The sequence below is a fragment of the Sarcophilus harrisii genome, chromosome 6 (assembly GCF_902635505.1).
Source record: "Sarcophilus harrisii chromosome 6, mSarHar1.11, whole genome shotgun sequence".
NCBI lineage: Eukaryota > Metazoa > Chordata > Mammalia > Dasyuromorphia > Dasyuridae > Sarcophilus > Sarcophilus harrisii.
The window spans coordinates 133,224,085-133,245,974 of record NC_045431.1 but is presented as its reverse complement, the minus strand read 5'-3'; the positions used below and the strand labels follow the sequence as shown (position 1 = coordinate 133,245,974).

At 35.0% G+C, this 21,890-nt stretch overlaps 1 protein-coding gene across 1 annotated transcript in view; it reads left to right on the top strand.

The window, feature by feature from the left end:
* Positions 1-21,890, top strand: part of ARHGEF38 (Rho guanine nucleotide exchange factor 38) — a 108,402-nt gene that overhangs the window by 35,137 nt on the left and 51,375 nt on the right. The window contains exons 3-4 of the mRNA XM_031941662.1: positions 9,980-10,103; positions 19,277-19,424. Coding sequence (XP_031797522.1) covers positions 9,980-10,103; positions 19,277-19,424 — 272 coding nt within the window. The remainder of the gene's footprint in view (positions 1-9,979; positions 10,104-19,276; positions 19,425-21,890) is intronic.

Genomic DNA, 21,890 nt, shown 5'->3' with positions numbered 1-21,890 from the left:
AATAGTAAATGCATTTTTTTCAGATCATGATGCAATGAAAACTACATTCAACAAAAAGCTATGGGTAAATTGTGACCAAAAAGTAATTGGAAACTAAATAATCTCATCCTAAAGAATGAATGGGTGATACAGCAAATCATAGACACAATTAATAATTTCACCTGAGAGAATGACAACAATGAGACATCATACCAAAATTTGTGGGATGCAGCCAAAGTGGTAATATAAGGGGAAATTTTATATCCTTAGAGGCTTACTTGAATAAAATAGAGAAAGAGAATATCAATGAATTGGGCTTGCAATTTAAAACACTAGAAAAAGACCAGATTAAAAACCCCCAATCAATTACTAAACTTGAAATTCTAAAATTAAAAGGAAAAATTAATAATATTGGAAGTAAAAAAACTATTGAACTAATAAATAAAACTAAGAGTTGGTTTTATGAAAAAACCAATAAAATTGATAAACCTTTGGTAAATCTGATTAGAAAAAGGAAAGAGGAAAATCAAATTAGTAGTCTTAAAAATAAAAAGGGAGAACTTTCCACCAATGAAGAGGAAATTAAAGAAATAATAAGGGGTTACTTTGCCCAACTTTATGCCAATAAATTTGATACCCTAAATAAATTGCTTAAATAGTCCCATTTCAGAAAAAGAAATAGAACAAGCTATTAATCAAATCCCTAAAAAAAATCCCCAGGACCAGATGAATTTACATGTGAATTCTACCAAACATTTAAAAAACATTAACTCCAATGCTATATAAACTATTTGAAAAAATAGGGAATGAAGGATTCCTACCAAATTCCTTTTATGACACATGGTACTGATACCTAAAGTAGGTAGGTTGAAAACAGAAAAAGAAAATTATAGACCAATCTCCCTAATGAATATTGATGCTAAAATTTTAAATAAAATATTAGCAAAAAGATTACAGAAAATCATGCCCAGGATAATACACTATGACTAAGTAGGATTTATACCAGGAATTCAGAGCTGGTTCAATCTTAGGAAAACTATTAGCATAATTGACTATATCAATAATCAAATTAACAAAAGCCATATGATCATCTCACTAGATCTATTTAAAACCATCAGTAAGCATCATATGTAATGGGGATAAACTGGAACCATTCCCAGTAAGATTAGGAATGAAACAAGGTTGCCCACTATCACCATTACTATTTAATATTGTATTAGAAATGCTAGCTTCAGCAGTAAGTGTTGAGAAAGAGATTAAAGGAATTAGAGTAGGTAATGAGGAAACCAAAATATCACATCTTTGATATGATGGTATACTTAAGGAACCCCAGAGATTCTACTAAAAAGCTATTAGAAATAATCCACAATATTATGAATATTATGGAATATTATTGTTCTGTAAGAAATGACCAACAGGATGATTTAAGAAAGGCCTGGAGAGACTTACACGAACTGATGCTGAGTGAAATGAGCAGGACCAGGAGATCATTATATACTTCAACAACAATACTATATGATGACCAGTTCTGATGGACCTGGCCATCCTCAGCAATGAGATCAACCAAATAATTTCCAATGGAGCAGTAATGAACTGAACCAGCTACGCCCAGAGAAAGAACTCTGGGAGATGACTAAAAACCATTACATTGAATTCCCAATCCCCATATTTATGCCCACCTGCATTTTTGATTTCCTTCACAAGCTAATTGTACAATATTTCAGAGTCTGATTCTTTTTGTACAGCAAAATAATGATTTGGTCATATATTAAAAAGAAAAAGAAATAATCCACAAATCATCAGCATTCTTATATATCACTAATAAAATCCAACAGTTAGAGATACAAAGAAAAAATCCATTTAAAGTAACTGCCAATAGTATAAAATATTTGGGAATCTATCTGCCAAGGGAAAGTCAGGAACTATATGAGCAAAACTACAAAACACTTTCCACACAAAGTCAGATCTAACCAATTGGAAAACATGCTCTTGGATAGGTTGAGCAAATATAATAAAGATGACAATACTGCCTAAACTAATCTATTTATTTAGTGACTCCCAAAAAACTATTTTAATGACTAGAAAAAATAACAACAAAATTCATTTGGAAGAACAAAAGATGAAGACTTTCAAGGGAAGTAATGAAAAAAGAATCAAACGAAGGTGGCCTAGCTGTACCAGATCTAAAACTATATTATAAAGCAGTGGTTACCAAAACCATTTGGTATTAGCTAAGAAATAGACTAGTTGATCAGTGGAATAGGTTAGGTTCACAGGACAAAATAGTCAATACTTTAATAATCTAGTGTTTGCTAACCCAAAGACCCCAACTTTTGGGATAAGAATTCACTGTTTTACAAAAACTTTTGGGAACTAGGCATTGACCCACACTTAACACCATACACCAAGATAAGGTAAAAATGGGCTCATGATCTAGGCATAAAGAATGAGATTATAAATAAATTGGAAGAACATAGGATAGTTTACCTCTCAGACCTGTGGAGGAGGAAGGAATTTGTGACTAAAGAAGAACTAGAGCTCATTATTGATCAAAAAATAGAAAATTTATTTGTAGCCATATGAAAAGATGCTCCAAATCATTATTAATCAGAGAAATGCAAATTAAGACAGATCTGAGATACCACTACACACCTGTCAGATTGGCTAAGATGATAGGAAAAGATAATGCTGAATGTTGGAGAGGATGTGGGAAAACTGGGACACTGAATTGTTGGTGGAATTGTGAATACATCCAGCCATTCTGGAGAGCAATTTGTAACTCTGCTCAAAAAGTTATCAAACTATGCATACCCTTTGATCCAGCAGTGTTACTACTGGGTTTATATCCCAAAGAGATCTTAAAAAAGGGAAAGGGACTTGTATGTGCAAAAATGTTTGTGGCAGCCCTCTTTGTAGTGGCTACAAACTGGAAATTGAATGGATGCCCATCAATTGGAGAATGGCTGAATAAATTGTGGTATATGAATATTATGGAATATTATTGTTCAGTAAGAAATGACCAGCAGGATGAATTCAGAAAGGCCTGGAGAGACTTACATGAACTGATGCTGAGTGAAATGAGCAGGACCAAGAGATCATTATATATTTCAACAACAATACTATATGATGACCAGTTCTGATGGACATGGCTTTCTTCTACAATGAGATGAACCAAATCAGTTCCATTTGTTCAATAATGCATAGAACCAGATATACCCAGTAAAAGAACTCTGGGAAATGAGTATGAACCACAACACAGTATTTCCAATCCCTCTTTTTGTCCGCTTGCAATATTGATTACCTTCTCAGGTTAATTTTACATTATTTCTAAGTCTGATTTTTCTTGTGCAGCAAAATAACTGTATGGATATGTATACATATATTGTATTTAATATATTTAACATGTATTTGTCTACCTGCCATCGAGGGGAGTGGGTGGAAGGAAGGAGGGGAAAAGTTGGAACAAAAGGTTTTGCAAGGGTCAATGCTGAAAAATTACCAATGCATATATCTTGTAAATAAAAAGCTATAATAAAAATAAATAAATAAAATAAAAATAAATAAAAAGTGAGAATAATAATAGCAGGGTTCTTCTAAATGTAAAATGAGATAATGTTTATAAAGCACTTTACAAAACTTAAAATGCTATGTAATTGTCAACTATTATTATATTTGTCCAAAATCCATTTTATATAGAGAATATTGAATAAGTATTGCCACAATGTCATTAGTGCCAAAAGCAATGGATTTGGAGTGAGTAGGATTTGAAAATAAAATTTGCAGATTTCAGGACAAACAAATTATTTCCCCTTTCTTGAAATGAAGGGCCTGGACTAAATAAATCTCCTTTCCTTCTAGTTTATAATCACATGATCCCATGTAAATCATATGATTCATTGTGCATGTATATAATGCATATACATATACATATATATAAATATATATAAATAATCTGAAACGTAATCTTTTTCACCATCTTCATCAGATGAACAGAAAGAGAATTAGGCTATTTCTATGTCATGAGCTAACGGTACAGGTACTTCGGAAACTTCTGCCTGAGGATTCTATTGAATGAATTAATGGATGGATGGATGGATAAATAAAGCATTTATTAACTTGTTTAATATGTACAAAGCACCATGCTAAGTGTTATGGGGATAGAAATAGAAAAGTAAAGGAGTCCCTGCTCTCTGGGTATTCACATTCTGATACTGATTGGCAGAGGGCAAGTAATGTGTGAAGTGACCTATAATTGTGATCTGAGAGAATTCTATTAAAATGCTTAGTGAATAAATAGTCTATCCCTTACTTTCACTCATTCCATTTTTCTTTCCCTAGCTGAGGCTGAGTTCATAGAGTCAAAGCATGTTAGCTAAAGCCATAGAATCCTAGAAATTTTATCAGTGACAATTAAGTCTGATTCTTATTTGAAAGGAATTTCCATTACCATACATCTGACTATGGGTAATACAATCTTTGTTAGACCTCTGCTTCCTAAGGTACTTCATCCTAATTTTATTCAACTTTGTTAGGAAGTATTAACTTTTTTTTCTGTATTAGTCATGTTGTGAGAGAAAACACAACCACCACCACCACCACCACTCCAAAAATAACCACACGCACAATAAAAATAAAGTGAAAAAAAATGTTTCAATCTGCATTCAAATTTCATCAGTTTTTCCCTCTATAGCATTTTTAATATCCTTCAGAATTGTCTTGGATCATTGCATTACTAAGAATAGCTAAGTCATTCACAATTGATCATTCTACCATATTGCTTTAATTTTATACAATGTGTTCACCTGGTACTGCTCACTTTACTTTGCATCAGCTCATTCAAGTCTTTCCAGATCTTTCTGAAAGATCCTGCTTATCATTTCTTACAGCACAACTGTGATCCATCACAATAATAAAGTGTTGACTTTTTGCAGCTTGTATTAATTAATGCTAGCTTTTCTCTCTTGGCCAAATAGACCAAGTTTAATATGCTAGGTGGTTTCATGGATAGAGTTCTTGACTTGAAGTCAGGAACACCTGAATTCATAATCTACCTAAGAAATACAATGTGTAACCTCCCCCTCTAATCTCTCTATATGCTTCAGTTTCCTCATCCATAAAATAATAATGATTATAACTAGGATTTATGTAGCTATTGTCATCTCATTTCATTCTCATAACAACCCTGGGATTTAGGTGCTATTATCATTTTGATGAGATCAGGGAACCAAATGATGAGGTGCAAGAATTGGGAAGGGAGATCCCCTCTGGTCAGAGCTGCAGGTCCTATGTGAAAGAATTGGCAAACCCAAAATTTGTGTGGCAAAAAGGAATTTTATTTCCAGTGAGAAGACAGATTGCTAAGAAGGCAGTCTTCTTAATGAGCAGGGAATACAGCAAAGGTGGGTTACACTGAGAAGAAGATACCTTCACCAGTGGGCATGGCCCTGTTTAGGATGTAGGTCCTGTCTGCTAAGATAGGTTGACTAAACTTTGATTATATCCAGCAACTATTGGCCTGGTTGCTGGGAGCGGTTTGAACTATTCAATAAGGACTATCAGGCCGAGATCTCCAATTGAATAAAATCACTTAACTGGGAGTTTTGAGTTCCAGAGGACTGGGAACTGAGCCTCAGACACAGACACAAGAGAAGACTCTGGACTCCATCTTTGACCATTTTTGTGGTGGCTCTCCTGCCTTCATCACTCCTCTACCAAAGACCCATCCAGAGAGCCGCCAGAAAGCTAGTCCAGACATTACATGCAACCAGTCCCTGGACAAGATCTCCAACTGAATGAGACCACTTAACTGGGTTCCCTGAAGGGCGGGCCTTTTTCAGAGGACAGTTTGAGACTCAGGAACTTCCCCTGAGAAGAGGGACTATTTCAGGGTTCACCCCCATCATTTCCCCCCAAAAGATCTCAGTTTATATCAATTCCTATTGGGCAGATAAGGGAACTGAGGCTGAGAGCTTAAGTAATTTGTCTGGAGTCACACATCTAGTAAGTGTCAGAGACAGGATTTGAACTAAGGTTTTCCTGACTTCATCATTCTATTGCACCATTTAGCTGCCATATAAAATGGTTGGACACAGTAGCCTTCTTGGCCCCTATAACTCTAGTCTATGAGTCTATGATTATACCTCTTAAACACAATGGTCTAATTATAGATGATCACAGCTAGCATCCCCCCTTTTATCTTCTCTTCTGTAAATTAAACAACCCTTCTTTAAACCTGTCTTTATAAAGCATGGAGTTAAGAACCTTCTCCATTTTACTTGATCTCCTCTGGCTTCTCTTCAGCTTATCAATGTTCTAATTAAATTATGATGCCCAGAACAATATTCCAGATGAGTCTGACCAGAGCAGACGACAAAGAAATCATCTTATTCTTGGAAATTTATGCCTTTCTATAGAAAACAGTCAATTTTGCCATTTGTGTAGAATCTCCAAGGGGATTTTATCATAGAATGCAGAATTGATGACCACATCTAGTGGTAGAGAATTGAGGCGGGGAATTCTCTTTGGTCAGAGATGCAGGTCCAATGTGAAAGAATTCAAAAACCCAAAATCTGAATGGCAAAAGGGAATTTTATTGGCACTGAGAAGCTAGCTTTGCTAGGAAGACAAACTTCTTAGTGGCAAGGTCCTGTCAGGGAAAATGGCAAAGGTTAACACTGAGAAGATAACATCTTCACAGTGGGCAAGATCCCTGACAGACAGCCCTGCCAAGAAGAGAGTTTCCTTGGCAAGGCTAATTCCTGTTTCGGGCTTCTGCAGAGATTTGGAGTTCAGAATTGTCTTTTATTAGCAGTCTGAGGCTGGGGTTTCCATTCAAAATTAAATGAGAATCCCTCAATGTTGTCAATACCAGTGTCAATAAGCCACTCAATAGGAATATTGGGCAAGATCTCCAACTGAATGAGACCACTTAACAACTGGAACTAGGAGTGGTCCCAGGTTAATCTTCAACTCAAGAGAGGGTGAACTAGTCCCTGCCAAGATTTCCAATTGAATGAAGCCACTTAAGAGGGTGTTGTCTGGGAGAGATATGCTTTTCACAGGGGAGAGTTTGATACCCCAATCACTCTTTTACAGATTAAAGGGGACACAGCTGTCAGAATGAGCTAGCCCTTTTGCTAAATTTATTTGAATTTTAATTTGGGCAGGCAGGGAACCTAACTTAAGGCATGGAATGGGAAAAAAAAATAAGTGTTTAATGTAATACTCAAGGTCTTATCAAGAAGAATCTTAAATTTCAGTTAAGAAATCCCTACCTCTTCACCTGCCCCCCCTCCAACCTGGTGATCAAGGAGTTTTGCTTTGTTATTTATATCCCCAGTTCTTAGAACACAGTAGGTTCTTGAGAAATGTTTATTAAAATGAATGAGCTAAGCCACTGAATACTATATTCAATATTCTGTTGACTAATAAAGCATGGACTGAACTTGTCCTTCTCTCTCCCATTCCAATCCTCCCTACCACTGTAATCAAAGCAAAACTAACTGCTGGGGCAGCTATGTGGCACAGTGGATAAAGTAGCAGCCTTGGAGTCAGGAGGGCCTGACTCATTAACTAACATCTCCTATGGAAAGAACAAATCAATGCCTTGCCTTGTTTTTCCATTAGTCATATCTATGACTTCCCAGACTACAACATTGTTCCCTAACTTAGCCTCCCATCTATGTGTTGACTCCTGATCATTAGAATATGAACTCCTTAAAGGCAGAGGTTGTGTCTTTGACCCTAGAACAATACCTAACAGATAATAAACACTTAATAAAAGTTAAACTTCCTTATTCATTTACTCATTCATTCGTTTATTCAACATAAGGGAATAATGGGTAGGATCAAAACAGGATTTTGTTTATCTCTGCTTTATCATTAACTTTTTGCATGACCTTGAACAAATAATCAGATGTCATTTTTGCTTTATTACCTACAACATGGTAAGTACAGCCAAACCATTAACAATGTTCTTGTTAATTAACATAATTAACATAACCTTGTTATGATAAATGAAATTATACATCTAAACCACTCCAAGCTTTTCAGAATAAAGTCACTAGATAAATACATGTTTATGAAAGTCTGAATTTAAAAAACAGAAACATTCAATTCTCCTACATGTACACACACACACACACACACACACTACACACTTTTTTTTGATTGACAAAACAATTTAGTGAAGAACCCTTCTATATATAAAATTAATTCAAATAACAAAAATTTGGTTCATACACATCTTTTCAGAATGTGCCTATTACACAAAACAAATGATACAATCCATTTCTTTTTTAGAGTATTCACAGTTATATAGCTCAGCTTTGATTTAAAAAAAAGGGCCATATTACTTCTATATAAATTGCATAGTATAACAAATCAAATAATTTGATCAGAAGTATAAGTAGGGTAGTGTGACTGGGATCTTACCCACAGGTTCTGACAGGCTATTCAAGCATATGCTTCCTTCCTAGTTTAGGTTCTGCATGAAGGGAAATACTCTACAACTCTTATCTTGATCCTAAGATTAGAGCTACTGGAGTTGTGTCTTTTGAAAAGATGCTGCCCCTTTAAACAACCTAATACAAGCATTTGTTTGGTTCATATTTTACCAAGCTAGTGAGATCTTTTTATGTTGGGCTTGTCATTGTTTTCTGCCTGAGTGTGGGAGCTTCTTTGGGGCGCTAGGGATAATATTGGGTCTGGGCAGGGAATGCACTTATCTGAACTACATTAAGCCTGAGAGTGAGACAACAGAGCTCATGGGCAATTTGGGTATAGGGAGTAAACTTGAAAGAGATCCCCTGGATTGTGACTTTCATCTCATCCACATAACATTGCCTCAAGGACCAGAATTATTCATTATGGCTCTGCTTTTAATATAGAAGTTAAAAGTATTGAAAAGCCACAGGTTGTAGTCTGGGGGAGAGTACCACAACCTCCCTAGGTAGCCAGTCCTCTTCAAGTCATTAGGAGAACCTTAGTACATTGCCCGTCCCATGTGAGTAAAGTCCAAAGCATTGTTAAATAGTACCATTACTGTTGTAATGCTTCATGGGCCTCATTACTACAAGAGAATTCTATATTTCACACAATGAATTTTCTAGATAACTGAAGCTTAGTTTTTCAAGGGTAAAACCTTTTTTTTTTTTTTTTTAATTTAACCATTTTAATGGAAATACTTTTTAAGGACCAGTATGGCATAACAGAAAGATAAGAGTCAAAGGAAGAATCAGAAGACCTTGGCTTCCATGCCAGCTGAACTTATTAGGTCATTTGGGGCAAGCCAATTCATTTCATAAAAACTGGTTTTTCAGAATTTTTTAAAACTTTCTTTTAAACTTAGTTTAGAAAATTTAATGAGATATAATGATGTTTCAATTTAGATGTAAAATCAATGCTTGGTTCTTAATCCTGCTTTTTGCTGGTGACTTCAGATATATAACAATAAGATTTCTTTTCTTTTCTTTTCTTTTTCTTTTTTTTTCTTAACTATGACAATCCTTGGAAATTGATTTGTCAGCACTTCCAGGATGTTTATTTTTGGAGTGGCTTTGTGAAAAGGCATTTATCCAGGAAAAGTGAACAATTTATGCTGACTGAGCAGTAAAGATTTCTGACTTCATTTGTTCTGGTATCTATCCATTTCCCCTGAGAAGGGCAGATGGGTAAAAATAAATGTTATGTGTTCTTCAGATATTTTACCTTTATTCTCAAGATGATGCTGAAGGGAATTATGGGATGGGAGGTTTGGACTAATCCAATGTACACAACTCCTTCAAAATAAAGGCAGATAACCAGGGCATCAACCCAATTTTATTTTAGGATTGGGGGAAAATGTGTCTGTGATCTTAGAAACTGCAAATAGGGATATTTGCACATACTGTTGCTAAACTGTCAGGAGCTGGTGTGTAAGCCCCTTACAGCTTAGCAAGAGAAAGTGAACAACATACATAGCCCTTCTGTCAGCCTAAATTCAGTGTTTCTGTTTCATCAGATTGATAGATTTGATGCAGACGGCTTGTTTAGCAACATCCAATCAGTGCATCAGATATCAGTTAAGTTGCTGTCCTTGCTGGAAGAAGCCACAAAAGACGTGGAACCAGACATGCAAGTAATCGGTATGTTTATTCTCTTCTTGAGTTCTTCAGAGCAGGAGGAAATCATATTTTAATACCACCACCACCCCTGCCCCTTGGCCTTGATTTTACATTCCTTCCATATTCTCCCAGTTTCCCAGGAGACCTAGAATTGCAAAGTTCTCTAATCTCACTGTAATTATATAAAAATCTGTATTTCTGAATGGGTCAGTATCCATTTGTTAAAGTCCCTCAGTAACACTAAGCATTCCATCATATTTCTAATTTGTTACTTCCTAGATTCCCTTCTAGAATTTCTCTCTCTCTCTCCTTCCCTCCCCCCCATGGGTTTCCTTTCCTACCTTTCTGCCTTCCTCCTTTCTTCTCTCTCTCTGTCTGTCTCTGTTTGTCTGTCTCTCTCTCTGACTCTCTCTCTCTCTCCCCTCTTTCCCCCTCATTCCCCATTTAATGGTCAAGTTCAAAATTTAAATCAACAGATGGCTTTACTGATTTTAGTAATTCTTTTTAGATTATGTGTCACTAGAAATATCCATAACTTTGTCATCCACAGAATTTTTTTTTAGTTACCCTCAAAATTTTGTTAACCCTACAGTTTTTTGGCCACTGGAACTTTTTACATTTTCTTTTAGGTTATTTCCTGATTTCTCTTTTTCTGTCTGTAATTTGATGTTTACAAACATTCTGGTTTTTTCTGTGCTTCAGTGTTAAAAATAACGAGAGTTAAACTAAACTAAAATTATACCTAAAAATAACGGAGTTAAAATAATTCCAAGGATTGTTATGTGAGATACACTGAAACCAAGTCTTATTTTCCATATTCCTTGAAAGTCCTGTCCATTAATGTTGCTATAAAGATAGCTCAGTGCCCCCCAAAAATCCTGAAAGTAGTAACCTCTATTTTGTATTCCATACAGTGCCAAAGAGGCTATGAGCTCTTGATATCTTGGTTATTGATAGCATCAGGATTGAGGGAATTGGCTTTTAACAAAGATATGGGTTCAATCTTTTATCACTGTCTTTGTGACAGGCTAGTCAGTCACTTAACAACTAAATACTTATATGGTGTTCTGAAATTTGTATCCTCCCTTATTCTCAGTTGCCTCATCTGCAAAATGAGGTATTTGAGCAAGATGATATCCAAGGTCTCTTTCAGTTCCTGATCTATGCTCCTATAAATACTTATTTCACTCTAATCACTGAATACCACTACACTAAATAGCTATTTATCAATGGATTCTCTGGTGCTCTTGCTCTTTTGAAATTTGTTATAAAATTATTTTTTTAGAGATGAGAGAATGGCAATCCCTCCAATTAATTATAATTCAATATTATGACTAATGTAATATTAATCATAAAACTATAATAATTCAATATTATGACTAATGTAATTAATCATAAAACTATAATAATTTAAAAGTGAAAACGATAGAAGAAAAACTGTTTTTCTTTTGATGAAATGCAAATTGGCAGAGCTAAAATACAGAGCACCTGGCCAAATTATGAATCTTCGAAGGTCTGGAATATATTTGCCAGAACAAACCAAGAAAATTGGATAAACCTGTATTGTTTAGTCAAACTATCCTTACCTTTGCATCATAATGATTCAATGAGCTAAGGCAAAATTGTGCACGGATCAGAGAAGCTACAGTGAAAAGAGTGTCCAAGTATTAAATGAGAATTAGGATATGAGCTTCTTTAGAGTAGGTAATAACTGTTGTTTTTCTTTGTGTCCCCAGTGCTTAGCATGGGGCCTGGAACATAATAAGTACTTAAATGTTTGTTGATTAATTTAATGTTGCTACAGGATTGGAGGAAAACAGGCAACTGTTCTCCCCACTTATAGGCCTGAATTCAGGACTTAACAATGTCTCTGCTTCATGCACGTTGTGCTGACACCTATAACCCAAAACATAGAAATGACAGGGAATTGTAGTCTCCTACATTGTCTTTATGATTTTATTTTTAGGGAGAAAGACAATTTAGAATTTTCTGGGCTTTTGAGGGGCTTTTTGAATGGCCTGCTTTTTTTGGTAGGAACCATTGATATTATTGCTAAGTGATCTCAGTCTTCACTCAAAAATCACTAAACAGAAGGAATTCACTCACTTTTAAGGGAGCCCAATATGTTGTTAAAATATTGTAGTCCTATTTGCTAGAAAGAGGCAGAAAAAGAGAAGTTAAATAAGTAATGGAATAAGGTCATAGAAGACTGGGAAAAAGATGGAATTGAGGGTAAACATGGATTAGCTTTAACAAGAAGAAGGCCATTACCTTCTTTAGGACTTGAGGGAAAGAGGACAAACTAGACAAGAACACAGAGAGTTGTAAGACCAGTTAATTTTGAAAACTCTAAAGTACTATATAAATAGTAGCTATTAGGAAGAAGGGAAGTTAAATGCTTAAAACAATTAACAACATGAGAGGAATTCTTGGTAAGGTATAGGTTTGCTCCAAGGCTTCTAAGGTTCCTTCCAACTCTGAGATTCTACAATTCTAGCATATATTGGCCAAAGAAGGTAAGGTTGATGGCAAATATTTTCCCCCTTTTTTCATTAGTATAAGGGAATTCCTTTGTGGAAATTTCTACCAAGCCAGATCAGGATTTGCTCTTCAATCTCTAGTCTTAGATAGTTGTGTGGGACCCTGAGAAGGTCATGTCACCAAAATGTGTCCTAGGTAGGATTTGAATCTGAATCTTCCTAGTAATAGGGTTACTTCTTTATCCACCATATCATCGTGATTTTCATCCCTGTAAGCAGAATGGAAATTTTAGCTTTTCAACTTTTAGTCTTAGTTGCTCTGGATACTGATACATTAAAAACTAACAATAATAATAAGTAGCATTTACATTAATTAGTAGCATTTAGTAGCATTTACATTAATTAGTAGCATTAGTAGCATTTCATAAGTAGCAATAATAATAAGTAGCATTCCTTAATGTTTACAATGTACTTTACATAAGATATCTCATCTGATTCTCATAACAACTCTGTGAGGAAGATGTTTTTCGCATTTTATAGATTAGGAAACTGAGGGTGAGAGAGGTTTAAGTGATGTCCAGGATCATACAGCTAGTATATCTAAACTCATATCTTCCTACTCCAAGCTCTAGGACTCTGTCCACTATACTAGCACTGCCTCACTTGTTCAGGATTACCCAGCTTGTATGTATCAAAGGTGGGACTTGAACCCAGAGAGTTGCTTCTCTATCTACTGTGCACTCCATCTCAGACAGAGGCAGTCAATAAAACATTCACCTTAGAAGCAGATTTGAGAAAGGAAAGGTTAGTGTAATTAACCCACTTCTAGCCAGTCACAAGTTGAGAAACATTAGAAAGCTCCTATTGCGGAATGATTTTATTGGTTATAAAAATGCCCACCCACAACAAAGGTATACAGGAAGTCAAAGTAAATATTACTAAAGAAACTATCAATACATTGGTAGAAAGAAAGGACTTGGATCATTGCCAGAATCGGTCAGCAGCTATAAACTCCATCAAATGTAATCACCTAGTGTTTGTATTAGTGAAGAAGAAACTGATTTGTCTGTCAGAGAAGTAGTAGTAAAGTAAGAATCCTCAAAGAATTAAAAAAAAAATCAATAACTGATCACTGTCTAGGTTTCCTTGGAGATATATAGCAACGGGAATAGCTAGAGCAATGAAGATTCACCCCAAACCTTTAGTTGTTCCCCACTCATGATCATTTTGTGTAGTTTTTAGATAGTCAGTGATTTCTGGTTTTAAGTAATTATTAAGTTTTCAGTTTCTTTCCAAATTTTTTAAATGATCCCTTTCTCTAACTAGCCATGAACACTGAGATCCAAATCAAGTTTGTTTCCTCATTTTCTTTTGTTTAGAGCTTTGAGGGGGACTGATTAGAGAGAGAAATATTTTTTTTGATATAATATAAAAATGAAACATTAGTGCATTGTCAATAAATTTTAAGGATGGACTGGAGTTTTTTATTTGTAAATAGAAAAAGTCATGATGTATTTATTCTTGTTATCATTTCAGCATATATATACATATACATACAGATAGAGGAATAGTTCAGAAAATAAAGAGAGGATCACTTTAGTTTCTTGCTTTGGTGGATAATGTTTAGAGGGTGGGGTGAAGAAATCTATGTATGAATACTGCTGGTGGTGAAATTAGTAAGTGTCCTACAATGATATTTATATGCAAGCAGCCCCCAGTGAAATTAACCTACTTGGCTTTGGATTTATTCATGTACAGCACTCTAATCCTGCCTTCAAACCAACACACATCAGACAAGGCAGTCATCCTTCACCACTAAAGAAAAGAGGCCCTGAGTTATGTTACCATGGAAACGAAATCACTTTTTATTGCAAGATATTTTGGTTCACCTATGATATTCTGAAGCCAAATACACAAGTAGGGCTTGTGGGGAAGTAAAATATCTTCCCTGACAATGTCATGCTTGGCCACTGGCTAAAATCACCAATTTTAATACTTGAAGCTTTATAAAAATCTCTACAAATATCTCTTTTTATCCTCACAACAACCCTGGGATGTTTGTGCTGTTACTGTCTCCATTTTACAGTTGAGAAAACTGAGCCCTACAAATATTAAGTGAATTGTCTAGTGTCATACAGCTAGTAAGTTGGAAGCTAGATTTGAATTCAAGTCCAATCCTCTAGTCACTGTGTAACCTATAAAAGGAGCCCTGGATTGAATTCTTACCTCTGACACATTCTTGCCCCGAGACTCTAGGCAAGTCACAACTTTCCAGATTCCTCAGGCACTTATTAAGACTACAAATTGAATAGAAGGTGCCAACCTGACTTATTATAAAATTTTAGGAGTACCCTTCACCAAAGCTTCTTAAACTGTGGGTAATGTCTCCATATAGAGTAGCTTAAGTGAATGTGGGTGGGGTCATGAAAAATTTGGCAACAGTAAAAATTATCAAATATTCCACAAAAGTTTGATTCTTTCTATAAAAATAAACAAGTATATCTATCTCATTAGTATGCAAATTTTCTTTCATCTTTAATAAATGGTAAAATATGATTTATTATTATTAATATCAGTAAGTGTTTGATTTGTATAACTATTTTATATATCTATGTACCTGGAATCATATAAAAAAAGGGGGGGGGTTACAAAGCAAAACCAATACAGCCAAGATTAGAAGGGAAGCAAAAAACTGAGAAAAAAAATTTACACCCAAGTATTCTGATAAAGGCCTCAATTCTAAAATATATAGAAAATTGACTCAAAGTTATAAGAATACTAGCCATTCTCCAATTGATAGATATTCAAAGGATATGAACAGACAATTTTCAGATGAAATAATTAAAGCTATTTCTAGTCATATGGACAAATGACCTAAATCACAATTGATTAGAGAAATGCAAATTAACACAACTAACTCTGAGGTACTATTTCACATCTCTCAGATTGACCAAGACAACAAGAAAAGATAATGGTAAATGTTGAAGGATACACTAATACATTGTTGGTGGAGTTGTGAACTGATCCAACCATTCTGGAGAGCGATTTTGAACTATGTCCAAAGGACTATAAAACTGTGCATACCCTTTGATCTAGCAATGTCTCTACTAGATTTGTATACTAGAGATCATAAAAAAGGAAAAGATCACATGTACAAAAATGTTTGTAATAGTCCTTTTTGTAGTAGCAAGGACCTGGAAACTGTGTGAATGCCTATCAGTTAGGGAGTGGTTGAATTAGTTATGGCATATGAATGTAATGGAATAGTATTGTTTTATAAGAAATGATGAGTGGACTGATTTTAGAAAAGTCTGGAGAGACTTAGATAAACTGATGCTAAGTGAAGTGGGTAGAATCAAGAAAATATTGTATACAGTAATAAGATTACGTGATGATTAACTGTACTGTCTGGGCTAGCTTTCTAGAGGACCTTAGGACCAGCTCGAGTCCTTGAGCTTAGTGGAATAATGATGAAGGCAGGAGGGCCACCACAAGGCTGGTCAAAGATGGAGTCCAGAGTCTGGAATCTGGAGTCTTAAGTCTTCTCTGTGTCTATGGCTGAGAGAGCTCTTCTGTGCCTGAGACTCCCTTAAATACCTCAGCCGTACAATTATATCACTACAGCACACTGAGCACCAGCAACCATTACATCACCATATCACATTAAGTATATGTTTAGAGAACCATTATCTCACACTGACTAAGTGCTTAACTATAAGTACCCTGCTGTCCTTGATTCAAATACACCTTTTCAGAGTTTGGTTCTCTATAACTAACTGTGATGGATTTGGCTCTTTTCAACAATGATTCATACCAATTCCAATAGACTTGTGATAGTCATTTGCATCCAGACAGAGGAATATGGGGATTACAGGGAAGGGGGTAGGGTGGAAATACAATATAATATTTTCACCTTTTTTATTGCTGTTTGCTTGGTTGTTTCTCATTTTTTCCCTTTTTGATCTGATTTTTTCTTGTGCAGCATGATGAATGTAGAAATATTCCCCAGTTGAAGGATATCAATTTGGTTTTCACTTCTTTGCTATCACAAAATGTTCTGCTATTGACCCTACAGCATACATGGGAATTTTCTGTTCTTTACCTCCTTGGAACATGGTCCAGTAGTGGGATTTCTGGATCAAATATAATTGTTTCTGGGTGGTTGAAACAACTTAGAGGTTCACCAGTAACAACGGTTCCCTCTCCCACAATCTTCTCCAAATTTGATTGCTTCATAATAATAATAATAATAAAAAAACTTTGCCATTTAAACTATTTCTCATATGTACTGGTGCATAAAGATCATTCCAGACTGATTTTTTTGATAGGTCTACTAAAGATATGGGTCAGGAGTCAGTGGTAGCGGGAGTGAATGGAAAGAGAGTTAGTTTTTGAGTCAGAAAAAATGAGGACTGAAGCCTGCCTCTGATATAGATACTGATTCTGTGACCCTCACCTAGTCATTTAATCTCACAGGGACCCAGATAGATTTCTAAGACTACACATATTTTTATTTATTATTTACAACTACTTTTTTGTAAATCATTTTGGATAGGTATTCTTCACCAATGAAATCACAGCTTTTGATCAGTGTGAAATTGAGTTTGAACATTTATAAAGGCTTTTGGGGGAGGACATTGTAAGACATTATGGATTTTTCTTCTTTCTGTGCTCTTCCCTTGATATCTAAGTCTCTTCCACCTTGTAAATATTTCCAGCTCAGTGTCTTACCTATATCATAAATAATATTTAATTGGACTCAGTATCTCATTGAGGTAGGTGTTTATATTGCAGATTGAAACCCTCATTTTTGCCAATTTAATGATAATGAGGTGAAATCTTCAAGTGATTTTAATTTGCATTAATTAATTGGATTGCAAGCATTCTAAGGCCACAAACTGTCTCATATACTTTTGTTGCATTTCTCTTAGCTCCTAGCTGGGCATATTAGTTTGACCAAATGTTTCAGTGAATGGTTGGTTGAATCAGAAATCATTTTTGAAAGACCAGTTTATACCCTAACTATAGACATAGTCACATGATGAAGTGGGGAAAAAATAGAAAGATTAAAGAAAAGAGAAGATGTTTCTATGTGTTCAAAAATAGCAATTTTTTTTTTTTTTTTTTGGCAAAGATCTGGAAACTAAGGGTGTGCCTCTACACTGGGCAATGGATGAACAAATTGTGTATATGAATCGGATGGAATTCTATTTTGCTTTAAGATGAGGAAAGAAATGTTTTCAGAGTCATGGAAATATTTTAATGAATTAATGCAGAGTGAAGTGAACAGAATAATTTAAACATCAATATTTTAAAAATGAATAGTTCTTAGGGACATAAAAACTCTGATCAACTCGATTAATCAGAATTCCAGAGGACTAGTGAAGAAAATACTACTGTTTTCATGAAAAAGAGATAATGGACAAATATACTAATGAAAAAATGTCTTTTTAGACATGACCAATGTGGAGATTTATTTTGCTCAACTGGTCTTGTGTGATCAACAAGTCCTATGCTTTTTTCTTTCTATCTTTTTTTTCTACAGTTAATAAGGGGAAATGGAAAAAAAAAGTGGGGGGTGGGAAATCAATGTTTGATAAATGTTGATTAATTTCCCTGTACTGATTTTTTCCTTTCTCTTAAGATATTTTTACAAGGAATGATTTTTTAAAATGATATAAAAACAAAATATGAATAAAAATAATAAAATATATAATAATAATAATAAAAAGTAAGATTTTTAAAAAGAGTACAGGGATTATAGAATTAGAAATTAAAATCAAGAACTGACCTCAAAGTCCATCTAGTTCAACACCCTTGTTTTACAGATGAGGAACCTCAGCCCTACACAGGTGATGATACTTGTCCTCTATCACACAGGTAGTAAGTAGATCTATAGTTATAGTTGTAGCATGTACAGTATAGTGGCCACACCCCAGTTTAGATGGGCTAAATCAAGTTAAGGATAATTAATTGGCCAATTAATTGGTCTGGACTTCAGTTTCCTTCCTTGTGAATGAGAAGTTGTCTAAAGTTAAGTGATTTGCCCAATGATCATTGCAAAACAGGATTTAATAGGTCCTTAAATGTCTATGAAAAAAGTTATATAAATCCAATCAACTCCCTCAAAATTGTTTTCACAGGTTTAACCCTGTTATCATTTTTGTATGGGCACATTTTCTAAATCCATTTAAAATAGTAATATTTAGCATTTCAAATAGAATTAGAATAGTTTTCAGATATTATCAGAAAAGAGGAGTTCTATTGATATTATAATATCATTTCCCAAAGTAGTTAGGGAAGTACGAACTCTGAAATGATAATATGTCCACCAAGTCTCCAATTTTTGATCCTATCCTCTTTTAGTCCTTATAAAATAGATAAAAGCATAGTTAAGAAACCCAGAATTCCATTATTTTCTTTTTTTTTATTTCCTGTCTTTTTCTTTTTCTCTCCTCCTTTCTTTCCCTTCTTTTCCCTCTCTTTTACTCCCTTCTATATCTTCTTTTTCTTCTCCCCTCTTCTTTTTTTTCCTTCCTTCCCTAGTTTTCTCTTTCCTTCTTTTTTCAGAGCACTATTTCTCACTTACTGGAAGTGAAGTGGAGACTAAAAACCTTTTCACACTTTTCTAATATTGTAAAATAATAATCAAACTGTTAGGTGGTATTTGGGTTTAAGCCTAATATCCTTTTGGTTTGGTTTTTCCTTTAATAGGGAGAATCTTCTTGCAAATTAAAAGCCCTCTTGAAGACATCTATAAAATCTACTGCTATCACCATGATGAAGCCCACACTATACTTGAGTCCTATGAAAAGGATGAAGAACTGAAACAACATATGAGACACTGTATCCAGTCCTTAAAGTAAGACCTTTTCAAATGATGATTTCCATCCACCCTCAGTTGCCTGGCAGGGAACATTTTAAATGGATATAGATGAAAGCTTTCCCATAAATCCTGTGTTTTATGAAGCTTGCTGAGAGCTCTGCTTTCCATTCCTTTTATGAAAAGCTGACAAGCTAGGGACAGTGATTACATTTTTTTCCCTTTTTTTGGTTCAAGGAGAGCTAAAAATAACACACACACACTCACACAAATATCTCCTGTTTTCAGGGTCCTGTGGAGATGGAAAAAATGGAATATCAAAAAACAAACATAGTAATTCCCTTCCTCATCACCTTTGCTACTTTCGTATTTTGGCTTTTTTGTTTTATCATATTATTCAGTCATTTATTCCATCAAACAATGTTGCAATCTATTTATCTCTCCTGTTGCTATCAGACTAGATGTATTTCTCCTCACTCCAGTCCATCTTGCACTCAGCTGTAGTGTTCTTTGTTCAATTTTCTTGGGGTCTTTGGAGCAGCCTTCTTTTCAACAGAGTCCAAAAGTCTTTATTGTCTCCTTTGCCTGGTGTTCAGTTACCTTTCTTGTGGCCTTCAGAGGAACTTGGTTTCAGTGAGAAAATGCAGGAGGACAGGCCAGCCACCACAAGGCTGATGAAGATGAAAATTAATCTCTCCTTAGCTCCGAGAGCTTGAGCTCCCGCCTTCAGTCTTGTCTTCTCTAGCTCTGAATCCCACTTGGTTTATATGCTCTATTCTGAGTATAAACCAATCATTACATTACTAGGAAACCATCATTTGTTGTAAGATTAAATCAATCATAATGAACTTAGAGAACTATTAAGCACCATGCTAAACTAGATAACCACTGTCTTTATCAATTCCACTGACTTAACACCTTGTAAGAATCCTTGTTTCTGGCCTATAACACTCAGCTGTCAAAGTTATCATCCTAAAACATAGGCCTGACCATTTCATCCCCCTTTTAAGTAAACTCCAATGACTCTAATACATCCAGGACAAATTGTGAAGCTTCTTTAAATGCTTTCAGGATAAACAATTCATGGGACTAGTGAATTAGAGAGCTGGACAAGGTTAATTCACAAGGCATCCACTTTTAAACAGTTCTAATTGTTAAGCAGTTCTAAAACAGGGCATTTATAGTCAAAAGATCTAGTTAGGTTCAAGTCCTACCTTTGACAAATAAATTTGTCATAAGCAAGTATTTCCATCTGCAAATTTGGGATAATAATACTCATACCATCTATCTCATAGAATTCTGAAGAAAGAATTTGATAAATATTAAAGCACTGCAAAAACAGTTATTATTATTATTATTTATTCTGAAATCTGCCTTCTTTTGATACAATGGTTTTAGTTGTTTTTCCTTTGCAATTGAGTGGATAAACCTTAGCGCTCTTTCATATAGACTCATAGAATCTCAGAATTCCATGAATTCTAATGATAATTCTATGGAAGGTAATTCAGAGATCATATAGTCAAATCCATATCTAAAGAAAGTGTTCCTTCCATAATGTTTTGAGTGTTCTCCAATTTAAACATTCTTAATAACTTCAATTGATTCTCAGATAGCATGGTTTTTAGTGTCTTCATTATTCTGATCATCTTTTTCTAAACACATTCTGGTTTGTTAATATCTTTCCTAAAAATAGGGTATCTCACTAAAGGTGTTCTAATCAGGGAATAATAAGGCATGATTAACACCTCCTGGGTTCTAGATATTATGACAGCCCTTCCATTCAAATACTTCAAGAGGGTTATTATATTTTCTCTTAGACCCTCTTCCTTTTTCAATGTTCTCTTCTTTAGACTAAATAACCCTAGTACTTTCAAATCTTTATTATAAGGTATGGTTTTAAGCCCTATCACCATCATTTCTTTAATCATAAAAGAGAATTAGCATAGTTATCAGGGAACTGGCAGCAATCTCATCCCTGCTGGTCATTATAATTCCTCACAACTTGATCTTAGGAGAGTAGACCATCTGCCTCATTTCTGGAGTAGAAATGGGATAGCTAGTCTAATCTATATTTGTGTTTTTAGGGTTAACCTAGAAATGCGGCAGGTAACAAACATTTATTAAGCTCCTGCTATATGTCGGGAACTGTGCTAAATAGTTCAAAAATATTATTTGATTTTACTCTTATAATAACTCTGGAATGCAGGTGCTATTGTGTGGGACAGGTACAAAAACCCCCTTTCCCAAATTACCTAATCAGAGATATCTTCAGGTACAAAGAGAAAGCATTTATTTAATCCTTGCAGGGAGAGGTCCAGACACACCTGGGAGCCATCCCAACTCTGCCATGTGCTCCTGGAACCTGGCCAGCTTCAGGCTTGTCTAGAATTTAAAAGCAAAAGAACCGAGCCTTCTCACTGGATAGAATAAAAGGATGTAATCATCCTTGATCAATGGTCATCAATGTTGGTTGCCTCCCACAGGTCATATCACTTCCTGCAACTT